The following is a 20,595-nucleotide window of genomic DNA, read 5'->3' on the forward strand; positions in this document are numbered from 1 at the left end:
TTAGCTAACTTCAGAATTGTGGTATCTTTTGATATTGATTTGAGAAATAGAGCAATGTTGTGCTAATTACTTGTTATTGAACTTGTTGTAATTTTCAACATGAAGTTTGCTATTCGATTATTGAGATTTTTAATTTAATTTCATGTTTATGGGCAATGTATTGGTTGTTGTTGAGACTGTGATTATGGCCCTATTAAGAAAATGATGATCGTTTCGGGATATCAATGATATTGTGGTCTTTGAGTCATAATTAAATTGTTGTTGTTATATCAGTTGTGTAAGTTTTGACATTGTTATTGCCATTTGGGTTTGATCACTTAGGCATGTGTTATTGAGATTATTGGATTTTGGGAGTTGCTTCTTGGTAAGAGGAATGGCTTAAATTTTAGGAACGAAATTTTCTAAGGTGGACAGGTTGTGATGTCCAAAGTTGTTTTTAAAGACAAATTGAATATTTTAATTTAAAATTTCTATCTCTTTTGAATATCCTTGCTATCATTGAGCTTTATGAGTCTCATGTTGTTATCTATTCCTTCCCTTGTTGTTGTCCGTGTACATCCTAGTGTGTTCCTAGGTGTTGTTTTGCATTTGTGGCTGTTGGAGTGAGTTTAGGAATAGTGGGAGTGCATTGAGGTTAGTGTTGTCTTACTTCTGAGTTAAGACCGCTCAAGCGGTATGTTTGTCGCTCGAGCGATAACATCGCCTTCCTAGTACTTTGCTCTGAAGCTTGAACTATTGGGAGTGTTCAGTTTTCGCTCGAGCAAACATTTCTTTACTTGAGCTGTCTGTTTGCAAAGGAAAGAGATTCTGGGAGTTTGAATTGTTCACTTGAGTGCAGGTTTGTTTGCTCGATTGGTCTGTCCACAATCTACTCCGAAAAGTATATCTAACCACTTAAAAGTTAAGTACATACACTTTTTTTTTCTTTCATTTTTCAATACACACTCTCTCTGCATTCCACTTTCTCTCTTTTCTCTTATCTTTCTCTAGAAATGCACCACCAATCCACATAAATTCCTTGATCCCTCAAAATCTATTGAAGCCTTGACACTAGTGTCTTCATTAATGTTAGAGAGCTCATCAAGGGCTATATTGTGAACAGTAGAGATCAAGTTTTGACATCTTCAATTTTGGAGCTTTTCCTATCTTTCTTCTCTTAAACTTCTGGTGGGGAGATTCTTTGAGTTATATATATTGTTCTAGTATGTCATCCTTATTTTGCTATGATTTTGAGTAGAAGGTTTGAGATTTTGAGATGTGAGACTTGGAAATGTTGAAACATGATTTTATTATGTTAAAGTTTACATTAAATGGTTTTATGAACTTGTAAATCTCTTGAATGTACATGGAAAACAAATATCCTTGAAAGTGAGAAAGACCCTCTATGGCTTGACTTTTCGTACTCCTTTCGGAGATAACTAGCCCCATAGTTTGAACTCCCGCGGTTCTGAATCTTATCTCACAAGTGCAATGTGAAATAGATAAACACCAAAGAGTCTAGATCCGGCAAATCTTTTGGAAAATTGATTTGGAATCAAAAATGCCAAAAATGGACTGCTTTGCTAGATACAGAGTCGCCACCTAAATATTTTTAGAAAATTTAGGAAACCCGAGACTCGTGCCAAAGGCCACATATCCATCATCACCAAGAGTGTTTCAGCTCGGGAACTTAGGTATGAGAGGGGAAGGTCATGAATTGAGCATCCCACTCAGACGATCAAAGATCGGCCTCTGCTAATCATGATGTGATTCTTATTTACCTTATATGCTCCTATTCTGATTATTAGACTAACTTTACTAGGTATTGCATAAAAGTATAGACTAATTTGAAAAAACTGGTACATTTTGAGTTCAAGTTTATTTGAAAATTGTTTTGAATGTGCTACTTGAAAAAGTGGGCTCATATGTACTTTGATCAAACTATTCCAATTTAAGCAATTGGCCTTCATCCACAGGCATTCAAACATTTTATCAATTAAGCAATTAGCCTCATGGTAATCATGCTGGTCATGGCAACACTCACACACATGCGATATGCTAAAGCAATAAAAAACTTACCCCAATTCCTGAGGCGAGCCAACAGAGAAACTACTTAGAAAGATATATGATTCTAACTAATGAAAGATGCCTAGTGCAACACATACAAAGTGCAACTAATAGGCTTGACTACTAATTATGACAAGTGAGCCAATTTGATAGCATGCGGTTTAAACACATATTCAACAAAGTAATAAATGATAATACTTGTTAGAATGATGAACCAAGCCTCGATTCATGCAAGACAAATGGATGCAAACATGAGAAATGTTAAAAGAAACATGATGTTCTAAACTACCCATTATAAGCAAGTAAATAAAAGGGAGAAAGACATTGGGTTGGAAGATATACACATTATTACAAGCTTGCCCTCTCACAGGAGGATCTGAATAGATAGACTAGCTAATTAATTACCTAATTAACTAACTATTACAAACCAAAATGAATTAGCTATATTAACTAATTAACTAATTGACTAATTATTACAACACCACAAATTAATTAACTATTCCAGCTAATTAAATAATTACAACACATAACCAACTACTCTAACTAATTAAACTAATTAGTTACAAGTCCACTACTTTAAGTACAATATACTAATATTACAACATTATTTTAACGGATCCCGAGAATCAAGGAATGATTCATGCATGGATGTGGATTTCTACTCGAAAATGCACTCCATTTTGCTACTGGAATGCCTCTGTTGCACAGTTAGAAAATTGCATTACTTTTCCACCTCAACCTCTACTCTGCTCTGCTGGAAAAAGGGACATTGCCTGGTTGGAAAAAGTGGCTGGTAGGCCAGAAGTAGTGGCCGGCCAGCGACAAATAGGGGCCTGCTACCCAGTAAAAGTGGCCTGCCGGCCACTAATGTTGGTTCTTTCCTACTGCAACAGAGAACAAACAGAGCACAAACAGAGTATTCTCGGGGGATGTCTATCCACCCTACCTCTCCTTATCAGCAAATAGGTCAAAGGAGAGGTAAGCTTGATTCGCAAGCCCTCAATCGACACAATTTCATTGCTTGATGACTTATGAACCATGGGATGCAATTTCAATAAATGGTAAGGAAAGACCAACAAAGCCTCATCTCTATCATGAATTGATCAAGGGAAGTGGTTGACATTGGAAACTTGAACCATTTCATCACTAACAAGTATGAAATGACTCAAGTCTCCATGTGTTCAATTAACGTCCGATTGAACGCCAAATTATGTTATTATCTTGCTTCATTTTTGTCACGACCACATTCCGTCCCTAGTAGAATGGTGCCGTGATGGCTAGTAATCCGAGATTACCAAAGGCCAATTTACAAGGATTCACACAATCAGAGTATAAATATATGGGGCCAACATATGCAGAAGCAAATTTAAATCTAAGTAGTCCATAAGAGCTGTCCATAGATCAAATGAAATGACATACATTTTAACATGGTTTACAACTTGGATACAAATAAAATAAAGTACAAATTACATCTTGATCAAAAAACTTCTTAAGCCGACATATACAAAATCAAATAGCCGAGAAGCATAATCTTCAAGATACAAGTATAACATGAATTCAAAACATCTCGGAAAACACATCTAGGCGTCACCGCCTTCCTGCTTGGCACCTACATATATATATAGAGAGGGTGAGCTTGGATACTTAGTGAATGATATTAGTAATAAAGGGTTTAAATGAATGATATCCGAGATCTTTATCAAAATAGTACATAATCATAGCTTGTAACAAAACATGGGATGAATCAAGTTCATTAATCAAATCTTTCAAATCTTCTTGGATGTTAATAACATCTACATAATACCAAAGGATGACATTTCGAACAAAACAAGGGAATAATCGCCTCGGAATCGAGCACACCCATTCAAAGTCCATCGGTGGCCGACCCGAAATCGATTAGACAAACCCACCCGTTCAAAGTCCCTCAGTGGTACCATCCGTTCAAAGTCCGTCGATGGCAAAGATAACAAGGGTGCTACTTAGGCTTAACATGCCCTAGCACGAAAGGACGATACTACTTGGGCTTAATGTCCCCTAGCACGAAAGGACGGTGCGACTTGGGCTTAACGTCCCCTAGCACGAAAAGACGGTTCCAAGAATGTCATCAAAACAACATAATACTTGATACAAAACTAGGATAATCATTCATGCTTAAATACTTTTCCAAAACAAGAAAAACAAAGCTTTTATCAAAATATCATAACATAGCTTTATTAAAAATACCACTCATATAGCTCTTCGGATGTCGGGGTTAAAGCAAGGGTTCAAGTCCTACAAATACATGGCAAAGTCTAATGAATTCACTTCAAGAAGACAAGAATGGATGCTCAAGGATGGATGTGAAATGCAAGTGATCTCGGCATTCTTTCAAAACTAAGTCAAATCAAAACAAAACACTGTTTCTCTTCTCGAAAAACATACTAGGTACCATCCAAGTCTTGGCCAAGGTCCCACACCTCTTGGCCGAGGTGTGGTCCCGACAACCATGTTTAAGAAAATGAGGTTGGGAGAATCTGGGTTTCCCTCTGAAGAACATGAAGAACATGAACATGGAGAAGATGAAGAACGTGAATGCTAAAATCGTAACTCTTTTATTCAAAATCTGAGATTTCATGATATGAGTTCGAAAACATGGACCTGGGTACCCATACTTGGAAATCTTATGAAAACAAACACCAAAACATGGATCTTGATACAAACTTTCCGATCAAAAGCATGGTTTTTCTTGAAAAACACAAGAACATCATTTTCTCTTTCTAAAATCAAACTTTAAATCAATGCATGGCTCATGAATCATGCTAGATCATGCAATGCGATCAGATAAACATAAAGAACAACATGAGCAGATTAAGAGTCTAACCTTAAAACGCGGATCTAACGGCTCAAGGTATGAAGATCAAGCTTGGAACCTAGCTCTCTCACTCTAAGAACTTATTCTTCTTCCCTAGAGCTTCTCTCTCTACAATGCAAGACATATAACACAAAAATGACATGTTTCTCAGCTAGTTCCTGACTTAACCCTCTGCTAGGACACGTGGCAACGTTGGATTGGGTCTCTTCAAAAAGGTGACTGAATGATAAGACAAAAGGTATGACAAAGGGTGTATAACAAGCAAGGTGGTATGGGCTCTCTGGCAAGGCAAGGACCTCGGGTTAAAACATCAGCTTCGGCAAAAGGGGTTCCCAATGATCTCGGCCAGAGAGGATAACACATGGCCCAAATGTGCCACACCTTGGCCTAGATGTGCCATACCTCGGCCTAGGTTATACCGGCCCAAAACAAGGTCACTAGGTACAAGGATCAAGGATGTCGGTTGCCTAGATGATAACATCTCGGCCTAGATGATGCACATCTCGGCCTAGGTGATGCACACCTCGGTGTAGATGATGATATCTCGGCCAATATGCCAGGGTGGAGGTGGAGGTGGAGGTCAACCAAAGTGGTTCCAAGATGGTTCTAGGTGCAAAACGGTTCAAGGGTGTGACCTCGGCTTCAGACAGCAAGGAAGGAACAAAGCATGCATATAACACTTAGGCAAATCACATAAGCACAAAACCATGCAGGGACCTTTACTTAGGAAAAACGAGTCAAAGTTTACAAATGCAAGCTTAACAAGACAAAATCATGAAAATGCACATGAACATGACTAAGACATGAATGTGGATTATTACAATTTTACTCTAATTTTAACACCTCTTTTAATTACCTTCCATTCATTAGTCAATTAAGTCCAATAATAAGCTTTAGTCGACTATTAGAGAGAAATGTCAAACCAAATGTTGTTTTAGGCATGAGAGGGAGATCATGCCATTGGTAATGAACCCCCAAAGGGATTAAACCATTAAGCACAATCCCACCATTCAAGCTTAAACAACACTCCTTTTGGAGCAACTCTCAAAACAAAGAGAAAAGGCCAAGAAAGGAGAGAGATTGCAGAGATGCTTAGAGGTGAACACAAGTATGAAAAGTAGAAATAAATGCTATCAAGTCAAATATGTTGGTGGCTAAGGCCTAAACCACCAAGCCTATGACGACTATTACAGTACAAGCATACCATACAAGGCACAAATGAAACTAACACATAAAAATAGTCCTGAAATAGCTAAAAATAGTGTTGGAATTAAGGCAAAAAAAGCTAAAAGAATAAGCTAAAATAATGGAGCAATTAAGCTAGTGCATAAGCATAAGGAGGAGAGGCTAACCCCTCCATTTTTGGGACTTCAAAACAACATTTTTAGCCTCTGAAAAACTCTGAAATTCAGTGGTAAAATTTTCAAAAAAAGTTGTTGAGAAGATGGGAAACACAAGTGTAAAGGCTTAGGAGACAAGGTTCAAAGAAGGGTGATTAACCCCTCTACGTTTAAGAGCCTTAAACCATAAGCTTCAGCACATAAATACAGTGTCAAAACAATACAAAAATAGCAAGAAAAGAGTTGGAAGAAACAGTGTAAAGATTGCACAAGTTATACCTCTTGAAGCAAGGCAACTCTTTTGTTAACAAACCCACAAGTTCTCACTCTCAAGGGCTGAGATTTGAGCTCAAGAATCTCAGCAAGAAGAGCTAAATTTTTGGTTTAGGAAGTGTAGAGAGAAAGTGTGTAGGTTACAAGATAGAGAGAGAGTGTGTGCTATGCAAGTATTTGAGTTTTTGGTATTTTTCCTAACCTTTAAACCAAGAGGGAAGGTCCCCTATATATAGAAACATAGGTTGATATCTCGGATATAGCAATAGCTGTTGTGGTGCATGGATTTGTGGAGATAGTTGACAAAAATAACTGGTTTTCAACACAAGTGGCCGGCAGGCCACTAGTGGGTCAATTTACTCAAAAATGGCCAAACTTTTCACAACTGGCCAGCAGGCCACTTTTAGGAGCGGTAAAAAATGGGGTGTCTACACCCTCTTTGAAAATGAAACCCTAGAATAGAGAGATTGGGAAAAAGTGGAAATTGTGAAGAGATTTATGAAATTGATAAATTGAGATATCCATGGGATGAATAAATATCTTTGTGGAGAAGTTTAAATAGCATGAAAGTGTATATGCTCGAACTTTGATATGAATATTGATTGTGAGTATGAAACGACGTCATATGTCATATGTCACATGGAATTGGAACTGTTATAATTTTGAAAACTATTGAACTATGGTATTCCATTTTAAACAAATGTTGAGAATGACTAAAATTGTACAATGAGACACATATATGTGATTTACGTCCCATTTCATTCATTTGGATGACTTTAAATATTGTTCATTACGGATATGCCTTGAGATTTGATTCATTGTTTTGAGAAAACAATTGTGGCTATTGAAATACTTTGGGATAAATACGTTTGGTAAGTCTGGATAAGGGTGTAGTTGGTATATTTTAAGTTGGCTTGATTTTCCAACGTGAAAGACCGAAAACATGCGCAGAGGAAGTACCGCGTGCCTTCCGATTAGGAGCCGGTAAAGTGGAGAAATTGGTGATAACAACCCTCATTCTTGTCTTAGTCATGCTCATATGAATTTAAATGATTTTGCTTTGTTAAGCTTACATCTGCAGACTTTGATTTGTTTTGCCTAAGTAACGGTTCCTGTCCAGTTTTGTGCTATCATGTTTTGCCTAAGTGTTATATGCATGCTTTGTTCCTTGCTTTGTGTGTTGAACCTAGGCTATCTATCTTTGCTATCTCACGCCAAGGTCACACCTTTGAACCTCTTACGCCTAGGCCGTTGAGCGTCAACACCTAGGATCATCTTGGAACCATCTTGGTTGAGCTCCACCTTTACCCTGGCATCTTGGCCAAGATGAGAATCATCTAGGTAGAGGTGTGCATCACCTAGGTTGAGATGTGTATCATCTAGGCCGAGATGTTTATCTTCTAGGAATTCAAGATCCTTGATCCTTGAACCTTGCAACCTTGTTGTGCACCTTAGCCAACGCTTGGCAATCTTGTACCTTGACCTATACAACCTAGGTTGAGGTGCGTCACACCTGGGCCAAGTGTCACCTCTCCTAGTTGAGGTTAGAGAGACCTTACCTTTTCGATGCCTACGTTTTGATCTGGGATCATTGCCTTGTCTTGAACCTTGCAACCTTGTTGTGCACCTTAGCCAACACCTGGAAATCTTGTACATTGACCTATACAACCTAGGCCAAGGTGTGTCACACCTAGCCCAAGTGTCACCTCTCCTAGCCAAGGTCAGAGAGACCTTACTTGTCTGAAGCCTATGTTTTGATCTAGGATCATTGCCTTGTCAGAGTGCCCATGCCACCTTATATGTTATACATACTTTCATCTACGCTTGTCTTTTCTTTCTGGCAGCTTTTTGAGAAGATTTGGTCAGATGATGCCACGTGTCCCAGTAGTGGTTTAAGTTAATTAGTAGTTGAGAAACCCATATCATTTGCCATATCTTTGTCTTGAAGAGAGAGAGAGAGACTCTAGGAAGAAGAAGAAGAAATTCTTAGAGTGAGAACTAGATTTCCAAGCTTGATTTTCATACCGTGAACTATTGGATTTGTATTTTGGGGTTAGATTCTTGACCTACTTTTGTTGTTCTTTACATTAATCTGATCACATTGCATGATCTAGCACGATTCATGAGCCATGCATTGGTTTAAAGTTTTGTTTTAGAAAGAGAAAGTGATGTTCTTGTATTCTTGAGAGAAAACCATGTTTTGATCCAAAAGTTTGTATCAAGTTCCATTTTTTGTGTTTGTTTTCTTGAAATCTTCAGGTATGGGTACTCAACCCGATCATCCTGCCCAATTCATGTTGTCAGCTTTGCATCAGTGCATGAGCTACACCGACTACTGTGCATATCATATACTTGCGTTGGGTATAGAAGGAACTAGCTTGAATCAACAAGTGGAGCAATTTTCAATACTTGAACTTATCAGTAGAATCTCTAACTTGAGCAAAAAAATAATCAAAACTTGGGCTTTGCGAAATTGAGTTCTAAAGGGAACATGAATAATACTAGAGGCACTATGAATGATCAGTCACCTTGAGTCTTTTTCTGCTTTTGGGTCAGTTGTGAGTTCAGTTGTGTCGTGCCTGGTGTTTGTCTAAGTCTACGTTATTCATCGAGTCACCATAACGTGGCTGTCACGTAAAAAGCGCTCTTTATCGAGTCACCATAGCTTGTCTGTCGCTCAAACTTCAATAGAGTGGCATGGTCAAGATTCCATACACAAACGTTCGTTCTGAACGCAAAAACAAGTCCATGTGTGGAATTCATAAACAAACTAAGAGTGCCCATACAAGGGCATTGCTTCCATGATCATTGCAAAATATTTGTGAAGAATCTATCACTACTTTGGAGAGTATTGAAATTCTCAACATGTTGGGACAAAAGAGAAGCATGAGTCTAATTGGTTGGCACCCGTTCTAGGATTTGATAATCCCCATTACATGTGCCTACATAATGTAAAAAAAGGTGACTAGTGACTGGACACTAGGGGAAATTTTCAGTATATCTGATCGGGCCATCCATTGAACAAAGAGAATAAACCCAACCGGTGGCCAATGACCGGACACTAGGGGCAATTTTCAGTACATCTAATCAGGCTATCCATCGAATAAGGGGCATGAACCCAACCAGTGGCCGATGACTAGACACCAGGGGCAATATTTAGTGCATCTGATTGGGTCACCAATTGAATGAACCCAACCTTTCTCTCAATCTACTCAGAGCTTTGGATTATGCATACATGCTCATATATTCTGGTTAATTTGAATTGCATGATTGGTTGCTCCTGTTTCGTCGAGTTATCTTCCGCAGTGTTTTTCAATTACATTTCAATAAGTGGTGGCAAGTTGATTTCAAATAAATTGTGGCAAGTTGCCCTGCACTCACTTTATAAGGTACATAATGCACTACTATATGTACTGCTCATTTCCCTCAACATACCATGCATGTTCACCTGTATCGCACTGTTTTGTGCATTCACTTGCATCGCACTGTGTAGACACCCCATTTTTGACAGGCCTCAAGACTTAGGCGCCACCAATTGGTCACGCAATGATGAATGCATATGCTTGTCGAATGCTCGAATTCCTTAGCAGGAAACCTTAGCTTTAAGCCTCATAAACATACAAATCTTGTTCCTTGTTTTTGGACCAAAACAACAACGTTTCAAGCTGGATAATCCAGTGGCCTGCCATCCACTATTAGTGGTCGGCCGCCCCTATTAGTGGCCTACCAGCCACTAATACAAAAGCCATATATTTTTTGGCCAGCTGTCTCTACAAGGGCATGCACCATTCCAGCTGTGTTTGTATGGATATTTCTGGGGGTCTCTCATATATTTCTATATATAGATGGCCCTCTCTTATGTTTTAGAGGTTAGAAAAATTTGAGCAAAAGTTTTGAAAAAATATTTCTCTCTCTTGCAACTTCTATACCCTTTGCCTAGACACTCTAAACCAAACCTTGAGGGTTCTTTGCTAAGGTGCTTAAGCTTGCATTTTAGCACTTGAGAGTGTGAAATTGGTGGTTTGTAATTCAAAGGGCCATTCCTCTTCAAGAGGTATACATTCTAACTTTTTTGTATCATATCTTTCCTATCTTTTACAACTGGGTGACCACCCTTCTTTGTACCTTGCTTTCTAAGCTTTTACCCTTGTGTTTCCCATCTTTTCATCAACTTATTTTTTACTTTTCACCCCTGAATTTTAGAGTTTTTCAGAGGCTAAATATCATGTTTTGAAGTCCCAAAAATGGAGAGGGCCTCCCTTCCTTATTCTTGTGTGCTAGTTTTAATCCCTTAATATTGCTTATTGTTTTAGCTTTATTTTGTCTTAATTTTAGCACTGTTTTGGCATTGTTTAGGACTGTTTTAGAACTGTTTTAGAATTGTTTGGGTTCATCCTTGCATTTGAGCTTTGTTTAGCATGCTTGTAGTGTAATTGTCCTCATAGGTTTAGTATTTTAGGCCTTAGGCACCAACCTATTCGAGTTAATAGCATTTATTTTGTGCTTTCCATACTTGTGATCATCTTTAATCACCTCTACACCCTCCCTACTTTCCTGGCTTTTTATTGTTTTGAGAGTCATTTCAATCCGATTGTTTGTTTAAGCTTAAAGACAGAGATCGTTGTGCTTAATGGTTTAATCTCTTTGGAGGTTCATTACCAACGACATGACATCTTTCTCATGTCCAAAAAAAACCCTTTGTTTTATGCTTCTCTCCACTAGTGGATTTAATGCTCATTATTGGACTCATTGACTAATGAATGGAAGGTAATCTAAAAGGGGTAATCAATGGTTTAAAATGAAGCAAGATAACCAAATGGTTTGGGTTCAATCGGACGTTAATTGAACCCATCGAGCCTTGAGTCATTTCATACTTGTTAGTGATGAAAACGGTTCAAGAGTCGATGTCAACCACTTCCTTTGATTAGTATCATGATAGGGAGGGGGTTCTTGAGTCTTCAATCATTCATTTATTGAAATTGTGTCCCTTGGTTCATAGGCCATCATGCAATGAATTTACATTGATTGATGGCTTGCGAATCAAGCCTACCTCTCCTTTGAGCTATTTGATGATAAGGAGAGGCTGGGTGAGCAAACATCTCTTGAGAGTGCTTTGTTTGTGCTATGTTTGTTGTTCTGTTATAGTAGGAGAAATTCAACATTAGTGGCTGGTAGACCACCTTTTCTGTACGGCAGGCCACTATTAGTGGGCGGCCGGACACCACTTCTGGCCTGTCGGTCACTTCTTTTAGCCAAGTAGTACCACTTCCTTCACAGAGCAGAGCAGAGACTAAGGGGCAAAAATAGTGCAGAGGCATTCTCGCCGGGGGGGGGAGGGGGAGGGGGGGAGAGAAATTCATGTGCATGCATAAGCCATTTCCTTGTTCCTTGGGACCCCATTAAATTTGTTTTCTTTTCTAATAGTAGTGTTGTACAATTTGTAATTAATTACTTAGTTAAGTAATTCCTTAATGTAGTTAGCTTAATTAGTTATTTTGAATTAAGTTAGTTTAAATAGTCAATTTGTATTAATTAGTTAGAGTAATTAATTTTGTGTTATAGTTATTTAATTAGCTAGAATAGATAATTAAATTCGGTGTTGTAATAATTAGTTAAGTAGCTTAGCTAATTCATTCATTCGGACCCTCCTACGCGAGGGAAAACTTGTAATATTGTGTATGTCTTCCAACCCCACGTCTTTCTCCCTTTTATTTACCCGTTTATGATGGATAGTGTAGAATATCATTATTTCTCTTTTAGCATTTCCTATGTTTGCATATCCATTTGTCTTGCATGAATCAATGCTCGGTTCATCATTCTAAACAAGCATTGTTGTTTATTACTTCATTGAATACGTGTTTAAACCACATGCTATCAAATTGGTTCACATGTCATAATTAGTGGCCGAGCCTATTAATTACATCATTGCATGTGTTGCATTAGGCATCTTTCATTAGTTAGGATCATACATTTTTCTAACTAGTTTATCTTTTGGCTCGCCTTGGGAATTGGGGTAAGTTTTTACTGCTTTAGCATATTGCATGCGTGTGATTGATGCCATGTCAAGCTTGATTACCATGAGGCTAATTGCTTAAATGATAAACTGTTTGAATGCCTGTGGACGGAGGCTAATTGCTTAAACTAGGATAGTTTGATCAAAGTACATATGAGTTCACTTTTTCGAAGTAACACATATTCAAAACAAACATAAAATCAAAGTGTTCCAATTTTTGTAAATTGGTCTATACTTGTGTGCAACACATAGTAAAGTGGCCTAATAATCAGAACAAGAGCATATAAGGTAAATAAGAGTCATATCATGATTAGTAGAGGCCTATCTTTGATCGGGCGAGTGTGGTGCTCAATCCATGACCTTCCCCTCTCATACCTAAGTTTCCAAGCTGAGACACTCTTGGTGATGATGGATAAGTGGCCTTTGGCGTGAGTCTTGAGTTTCATAAGTTTCCCAAAACAAATATTTAGGTGGTGACTCTGTATTTGGTTTCCCAGATTTGGACTCATTAGTGTTTATCTATTTCACGTTGCACTTTGTGAAACCTGATTTAGAACCACGGGAGTCCGAACTGTGGGGCTAGTCATATCCGAAAGGAGCACGAAAACCAAGCCACAGTTTCTAGCAACTTTGCTGGGGAATTAGAGAACTAGACTTAAAATTCATGATGTGAATTTTTATTTACATATATATGTTGTTTGTATTGCATTTGCATCGGTGCGCTTAAGTCACTGTGTTTGCCATCTGCTTTTCCTGAATGGTTTGCCAGAGGCTTTCCTAAAAGCTTTCCAAAAGGCTAACCGGTTGTGGGCTCTACCATGATGGGAACACAACCCTTGGATCTAGACTACTGTCGTACCGCTTGATCCTCCTTTCATTTCTCAATGTTAGGTGTGAGAGGTATATTAGGTAGTCTTGTTGAGGTACCCTTTTTGGCCATTTGGCCTAGTTACATATAGTAAAGCAATAGTGATTGTTCCAAGCTAGGACAGGATGCTTACCCGAATACAGGATTGCGTGAAATCGCTTGAATGAAGTAATGAAACCCTAGTTTATGCCAAAACTAGGACAGGGTAACCCTACACCCCTCCTAGGGGTATTTTGGTTCTCTCTTAACTGGTATATGCTTTACAGTGAAACTGTACAAGAATGTGCATATTAGTTGTAAGTGGGTATTTATTTTTGGGCAGAATTCAGTGTGGAGTACAGTCCTATAGCTTTGATCATGTCTGTGTTGATAAACATCTTAGCTAAGGTACTGTGCGGTTTCTGATTGTTTCTCTTTTAGTTTATTTCTTTTGCTAGGTAGTTTAAAGCCATAGTTTCAGAAAGTTAGAATATCCCGCAAGTACTCTGGACCTGAGTCAGAAGACTTTGCAAAGCTGGGGATCTTGTTCGGGGACAACCAATGTTTGCCTCACTGCCACCAGCCACAAGGCGAAGGAGGATTATGCAGAATTCACCAATCTCGCTCTTCTAACAGTCACCTCTCAGCTCACCCGTGTTCAATCCGGTCCGAGGGTAGTCATCCACTTCCAGTCCAGTATGAGAACGGTTACTTGTTTTGATGACACAGTATCCCCCAGCCAATATGGAGGAATTATACTCCAGTCACAGTAAATAGTGGAAGCACAGCAGCATGATGCAGCCTATCAGGCCGAGGTGATTGCCCGTCAGGCCGAGGTTAAAACAAGGCTCCAACAACAGCAACCACAACCGGCCACAGCCTCTATATCCCATGTACCCATCACAGCTATCCCTGTGCCCAGTGCCACTGCTAATACTACCGCGGCTTAAGATACACAAAATCCGGGTGCTCCGATTTTTCCGGTCCTAGCAGAACCCATCTTGACACAGGCTTCCAAGGTCCCGGCTTATCAAACCAAAGCACCGTTCAAGTTCGAGATTGATCCAACCACGCTCAAGGTTAATAAACTGGAGAAATTATTCAAAAGAGAACAAGGGGTCAACTCCATTGCAAACATAGAGGAGAGCTATACCGAATCTGCAGTTACTTCACCAGAGCGGTTTAAAATGTCGCACATTGATCACTTTAATGGTTACGGAGATTCGATGGTACATTTGTGGTCATTTTCAGATATTTTACGACCCATGGGCTTGACCAGATCGCATAAACTATCTCTTCTCGGTCGCACTATGTTGGGCATAATGACTATCTGGTACGCCAAGTTGGAAGATTCAGTGAAACAAAATTGGGAGGAATTAGTAGGATCCTTCATGGTGTAGTACTCTTACAATATGCAAGTAGAGGTCACAACTCCTGATCTTGTGGCAACACATCAAGAGCCAAAGTAGTGTTTCTATGAGTTTATGACAAGAAGGAGGGCTAAACCCTCAATGATGACCATTCAACCTTCAGAGAAAAATCAGATAAGAATGGTTGTTTGGAACTTACATGGCTAGTTGCTACAGAAAATGATTGTTCTCCCGTTATTCACATTTACAAAGCTTCCTGAAATAGGGGTTCAAATTGAGGATGCCTTGAAGCAAGGGCTTATTCCGGATGATAAGGATCCAACCAGAAGGTCGTTTGTTTGTAGTTCCAATGCTACCAATGGTAGCACAGCTGCAAGGCCATCAGAAGTAAATATTGTCACTTCAACAAAATTACTGACCCTTTTGCCAACACAGTCCCACAAACATCATCAAACTCTACTCGACCTCAGAGGACCTTCAACCAACTATACATGACCCTGTCCAAAGCCATGCAAGTGCTAGTTAAAAAAGGGCACTCAAAGCCTTTAGAACCCTGCCCACTTCCTAATCCCCTTCCATCCAAGCACAACCCTACAAAGTATTGTGCTTTTCACCAGCAGCATGGTCATGACACCGACCAGTGCTTCTGATTGCGTCATGAGATTCTGGATCTCATTGACAATAAGGTGATTTCTCTACCTCAGAAACCAAATACAACTACCAATCCACTACCAGCCCACAATCAAGTCCCCCTATCCCAAAATCTCCACCTCATCCATACATTGCTCGTCTCCAATGACCCCAACGTATATATTACCCCTTTCCATTTACCAAAACCAATGCTGTTGATTCCTGAGGGCTCAGACTTGTGCGTGATGGACACATCTAATCCACAACCTGAGTCTCACAATGTGGTGACAATACTTGTGGTACAGAAAGTTTTGGCCCCGAAAGGAGGTACTGATCTGTCATCGAAGTACTCTGAGGACTTGTTTGACAAAGTGTATGACCCGCGTGGCTATATTGTGCTAACCACTCAGGCCAGGCCCGATGTGGCACTACTAATCTCGGTAGGTGTTAATGTGGTTAGAGAAGACAGTCCGAACCAAGGATTGGATGATCTGGCAGACCTCAAGGAGGATTTGGACAACCTGCAGTTCTTTGACGAACAGGATCAAGGAGATGTACAGATTGGGTGGTTTGACTTGAACGGATCAATTGATAATACTAGGTGGTTGAGTGATGAGCCAGATAAGGAAGAAGAAACTAGGGTTAAACAAGAGGGAAAAGAAGTAGAGGTGGCTGCAAAAGTTGAAAAGGCTGATGAGAAAGGAAAACTGCCAGAGGGCACATGTATGGGAAACCCAACCCAAGAAGTGGGTGTTGTGGAAACTGTAGATACCGAACGGGAAGCTACACAGAGGCAGTTTGAGAGAGAAAGACTTGAAGACAAAATCACAATCGTCTATCGCCCCGAGGAGGACACTTATACTGTAAAAATGATTCAAGTAGAGCTTGACGACTGCTTGTTGGCAGCTGATGGCGAGTGGTGGGATGACAATGATTTGCATCTGGCCCATACTGACGAAGACTAGGGAGGTTGTATCTTGGATAATACATGATACGCCGAGGAAATAGACCATCTTACACACATCGGATGGTATTTTAAGCCGCCACTCCTGGATCAAGCGGAGGTATCTAGAAAGGACCGGGAGATCGAGAAACAGAAAGAAAAGCAGTTGGAAGAGGAGTCAGATTTGAAACAGCTCAAGAAAATCCGAGCGAATATCTCTATCTGGGAACTCCTCATGGCCTCACAGGTGCACCGACAGGCAATGTTGTCGGCAATGGACAAGGCTAAATTGTCCATTGATACTATAGCCAAATAACTTGTAGGCTTGGTCTTTCCGAGTGGTGCCAAACCAATCCTCACTTTCTCTAACAAAGAGCTGCTGCCAGAAGGCTCGGCCCACAACAAACCGTTGTACATATCTATGGAATTTAGAGAGAAGTACATACTGGTGGTGTTGATAGACACTGGTTCTGTCATTAACGTCTGTCCTTCCCGTACTGCATATGCGGTTGGCCTCAAACCGACAGACTTTATCCCCATTGCTTAGGTGATACGGGCGTATGACAACACAGGCAGGAAGGTCATGGGTACATTAAAAGTGCAAGTTCAGGTGGGCCCATCAGTGCAAGAGATTGAGTTCCATATCTTGGATGTATCGGCTACCTTGAATCTGTTGTTAGGGAGGCCTAGGTTGCATCACGTGAAGGCTATGTCCTCTACCCTCCATCAAATGCTGAAGTATCCTTATGTAGGTGGAGTAGTAACTATTTTTAAAAATTCATCCATCTATCTGCCTCAAAGGTAACTATGCCACTGCTGGAGATCAACCATAGGGATGAAGATGTGTTCTTTTTAGGATTCACTCTAGTTGAGACCCGAGTTGTGCAGACCATACTGGCCGTGGACGAAGGCATGTACGTTAGTGCCCAGTCTGCCTACTTCATGAACAAACTACAGCACAACTTGGGGCTTGGAAAGAGTAGGCAGAAAGGTGTTACAGCACTGATAGAAGTGCCTCACAACCCGCATGCCTTTGGATTGGGCTATGTGCCCACCAAAGAGGACTGGATCAGAAAAGGGAAAGAAATGAGGGGCAGAGCCAAAGCCAAGAGAGCTGGGAAGTGTTATGAGCTCATCCATAGGCCAATTTGGGAGATGCTGAATGGATGTTTTATTCGAGAATGAGAGAACTTCCCTTTTTGTGGTTTTCCTGAGCCGTGGGTAAATTTCTCAAAAGAGCGAGTTCTTGTGTTTGAAATTTTCTTTGACCATCAACTGTAGGATAGTGCTGAGGAAATAGTTAAACCAAGCATCAAAGCTAACCAAAGCACACGCAAGGACTTAAACAGTAACGAGGTTGAAATAGGGGCAGCACTGGCCAATCTCTTCACAGATCCCTCGACCAACCTAGAGAACTTGGGGGATAACTTTTCTGTCTTTATGATCGGGGAAGAACCAGATAGAACCTGGCCAATGGTATTTTGGATGCATCAAAGGCACCGTGTCTTACATGGCAACTAGAGAAAGGCTATATTTCCAGTTTCGAATAAGGTGATGAGCCAAAATCTGATTCCACTGAGTCTGTGGGCTCGGGATCAGATTCCAGTCAGTTTGGGTGGTCGGGGTCTAGGTCTGGCATTCCCGGGGGTGGTAACCTGGATGCCAAGGTCTTGTCTAGGTCCTTATTTTCTTTTTCTTTTGAGTCTATTGTAACCAAGTAGCTAGAACATTTGAATGAGAACTCTGCAGATTCTGAGTACTTCTCTATGCCGCTTATTTATTGTATTGACCAATACTTTTAGAATTTTTATGAAAACAAAGAGGAAGAAATTCCTCTGGCTTTGAAAAACTTGATTAATCGAGAGGAGAAGTATGTTAAACGCTATGCTGATGAAATCATTGCCATTAATGTGGGCACTGAGAAGGATCCATGCTTGGTCCAGATTGGGTCCACCTTATCTTCGGAGAAACGCGAACGCTTAGTCGCTTTATTAAAAGATTTAAAAGATGTTTTCGCGTGGTCCTACAAAGACATGCCTGGAATCGATCCTGAGATTGTACACCACCGAATCCCTCTTGACCTTGAGGCTCAACCAATAAGCAAAAACTGTGCAAAATTCGTCTGGATTAGGCATTGAAGATCAAAGAAGAGGTCACCAAGCAGATTGATGTTGGATTCTTGTTGGTATCCGAGTATCTGACCTGGTTGGCTAATATTGTCCCGATACCAAAGAAGGATGGCAGAATCTGGGTTTGTGTTAATTTTCGGGACCAGAACAAAGCCAGTCCGAAGGATGATTTTCCACTGTCGCATATTGACGAGTTGGTAGATTTCGCTGCGTGCCAAGCATTTTTTTCATTTTTGGATGGGTTTTCTGAATATAACTAGATTCTGATGGCACTTGAGGATAAGGAAAAAACCGCTTTCACCACTCCGTAGGGTACCTACTACTACCGGGTTATGCCATTTGGGTTGAAAAATGATGGGGCTACCTATCAGAGGGCTGCAGCCACCATTCTGCATGATATGATCCAAAAGGAGGTTGAGGTGTATCTAGACGATATGATCGTCAAGTCCAAAGAACAAGAAGGCCACTACATCGCTTAGGAAAAGTTTTTTCAATTAATCAGGGAATACATATTGAGGTTAAACCCACAAAAATGCACCTTCGGGGTGACAGCAGGGAAAATGCTTGGTTTTCTGATCACACAAAGGGGAATCAAAGTAGATTCTTCCAAGATCAAGGCCATCCTAAAAATGCCACCACCAAGGACTGAAAAGGAGGTGCACAGCTTTTTGGGCAAAGTGCAATTCATAAGATGGTTTATTTCTAAATTAACCTTGACTTGTGAACCACTATTTGGTCTCTTGAAGCAAGGAAAGAAGTTCCAATAGGACGATCAATGTCAATTTTCATTTGAGCAGGTCAAGTAGTACCTATAGAATCTGCTTGTGTTATCACCTACAGAGCTGGGAAAGACTTTGATTCCGTATCTGTCAGTAACAGATTCTACCATGGGATGCATGCTAGCGCAAGAATCTGAAGATAGGGTAGAGAAGGCCATCTACTACTTGAGCAAGAAGTTGCAAGACTATGAGACCCGTTACACTCCCCTCGAGAAGGCTTGCTTAGCCTTGGTATGGGCTACCTGCAAGTTGAGGCACTACTTGTTAGCTCACTCTATAATCCTGCTTTCAAGATTAGATCCCATCAAATATGTCTTTGAGAAATCGGCGCTTACGGGTAGGGTAGCCCATTGGTTGCTTCTTATCTCTGAATTTGATCTCAAGTATGTTACACGCAAGTCCGTTAAAGGGATGGCTGTAGTGGAGTTCCTAGCAGATCACCCGGAAGAGGGAGATGAGGCAGTGAAATATTTGTTCCCAGATGAAGACATTCTGCATGTTGATGAGGAAACATGGACAATGTACTTTGATGGAGCGTATAATTAGTATGGTTATGGGATCAGTGTGTTGCTGATGATGCCTGATGACTCCCATATACCTTTAGCCTTTAAACTCCGGTTCAAAGTGTCCAATAATGAGGTAGAGTATGAAGCCTGCTTCGCTGGTTTAGAAGCTGCTCTAGAACTAGGGGCAATGCGGTTGGACATCATCGGACACTCAAACTTGATTGTGTCGTAAGAAAACGGAGACTGGAAAGTCTAAGAAGAGAAAATGAAGGTTTATCATTAAACCCTGGATATTCTGATTCTGAGGTTTGAAAAACTGACAATTACACATTTGTTGAGAGAGAACAACGGGTTCGCTGATGTGTTAGCAACTCTATCTTCTATGGTAGACATCCCGTTGGGAGTGAAGATGCGTCTGATCATCATTGACCAGAAATACACACTGGCATATGAGAGCGTTGCCGCGATAGATGAGGCTTCAGATAAAAACCCCTGGTACTACGACATTTGGAACTTTCTAGAGAAAGAAACATATCCACCAAGGACAAATGGCAAGGACAAACGGGGAATACAGCATCTAGCCATCCAGAACATTATTTATGGGGGTGAGCTCTACAAAAGAGGCCATCTGTGAATGCACAAGTTGTGTTGAAGAAGAAGAATCAAAGCATCTGATGGAGGCTATCCACTGGGAAGAGTGTGGAGCACACATGAACGATGTGATGCTATCTTGGAAGATCCTCAGACAAGGATATTCTTGGTCTACTATGGAGGAGGACTATATTGGTTTTGTACGACGATGTCACAAATGTTAAATTCATGCTAATCGCATGAATATCCCGCCGTCGAAGCTCTACAACGTGACGTC

At 40.3% G+C, this 20,595-nt stretch overlaps 1 protein-coding gene across 1 annotated transcript; it reads left to right on the forward strand.

Annotated features, from left to right (window-relative positions):
- The first annotated feature begins 17,120 nt into the window (after positions 1-17,120).
- Positions 17,121-20,361, forward strand: LOC145818165 (uncharacterized). The gene is made up of 5 exons (XM_082912782.1): positions 17,121-17,304; positions 19,283-19,417; positions 19,520-19,742; positions 19,785-19,919; positions 20,034-20,361. The coding sequence occupies exons 1-5, from the start codon at positions 17,121-17,123 to the stop codon at positions 20,359-20,361; spliced, it is 1,005 nt and encodes a 334-aa protein (XP_082768908.1).
- Positions 20,362-20,595: the final 234 nt, after the last annotated feature.

Source organism: Camellia sinensis, chromosome 2, assembly GCF_055761805.1.
Source record: "Camellia sinensis isolate YWXY chromosome 2, ASM5576180v1, whole genome shotgun sequence".
NCBI lineage: Eukaryota > Viridiplantae > Streptophyta > Magnoliopsida > Ericales > Theaceae > Camellia > Camellia sinensis.

Bases quoted from the DNA above. Each gene is read 5' to 3' on its own strand.
- LOC145818165 (XM_082912782.1), top strand. From the start codon at position 17,121: ATGCCACTGCTGGAGATCAACCATAGGGATGAAGATGTGTTCTTTTTA. The intron at 19,418-19,519 runs GTTACACTCCCC...TTTCAAGATTAG, and splicing joins GTTGCAAGACTATGAGACCC to ATCCCATCAAATATGTCTTT. The intron at 19,920-20,033 runs GTTGGACATCAT...TCTGATTCTGAG, and splicing joins CTAGAACTAGGGGCAATGCG to GTTTGAAAAACTGACAATTA.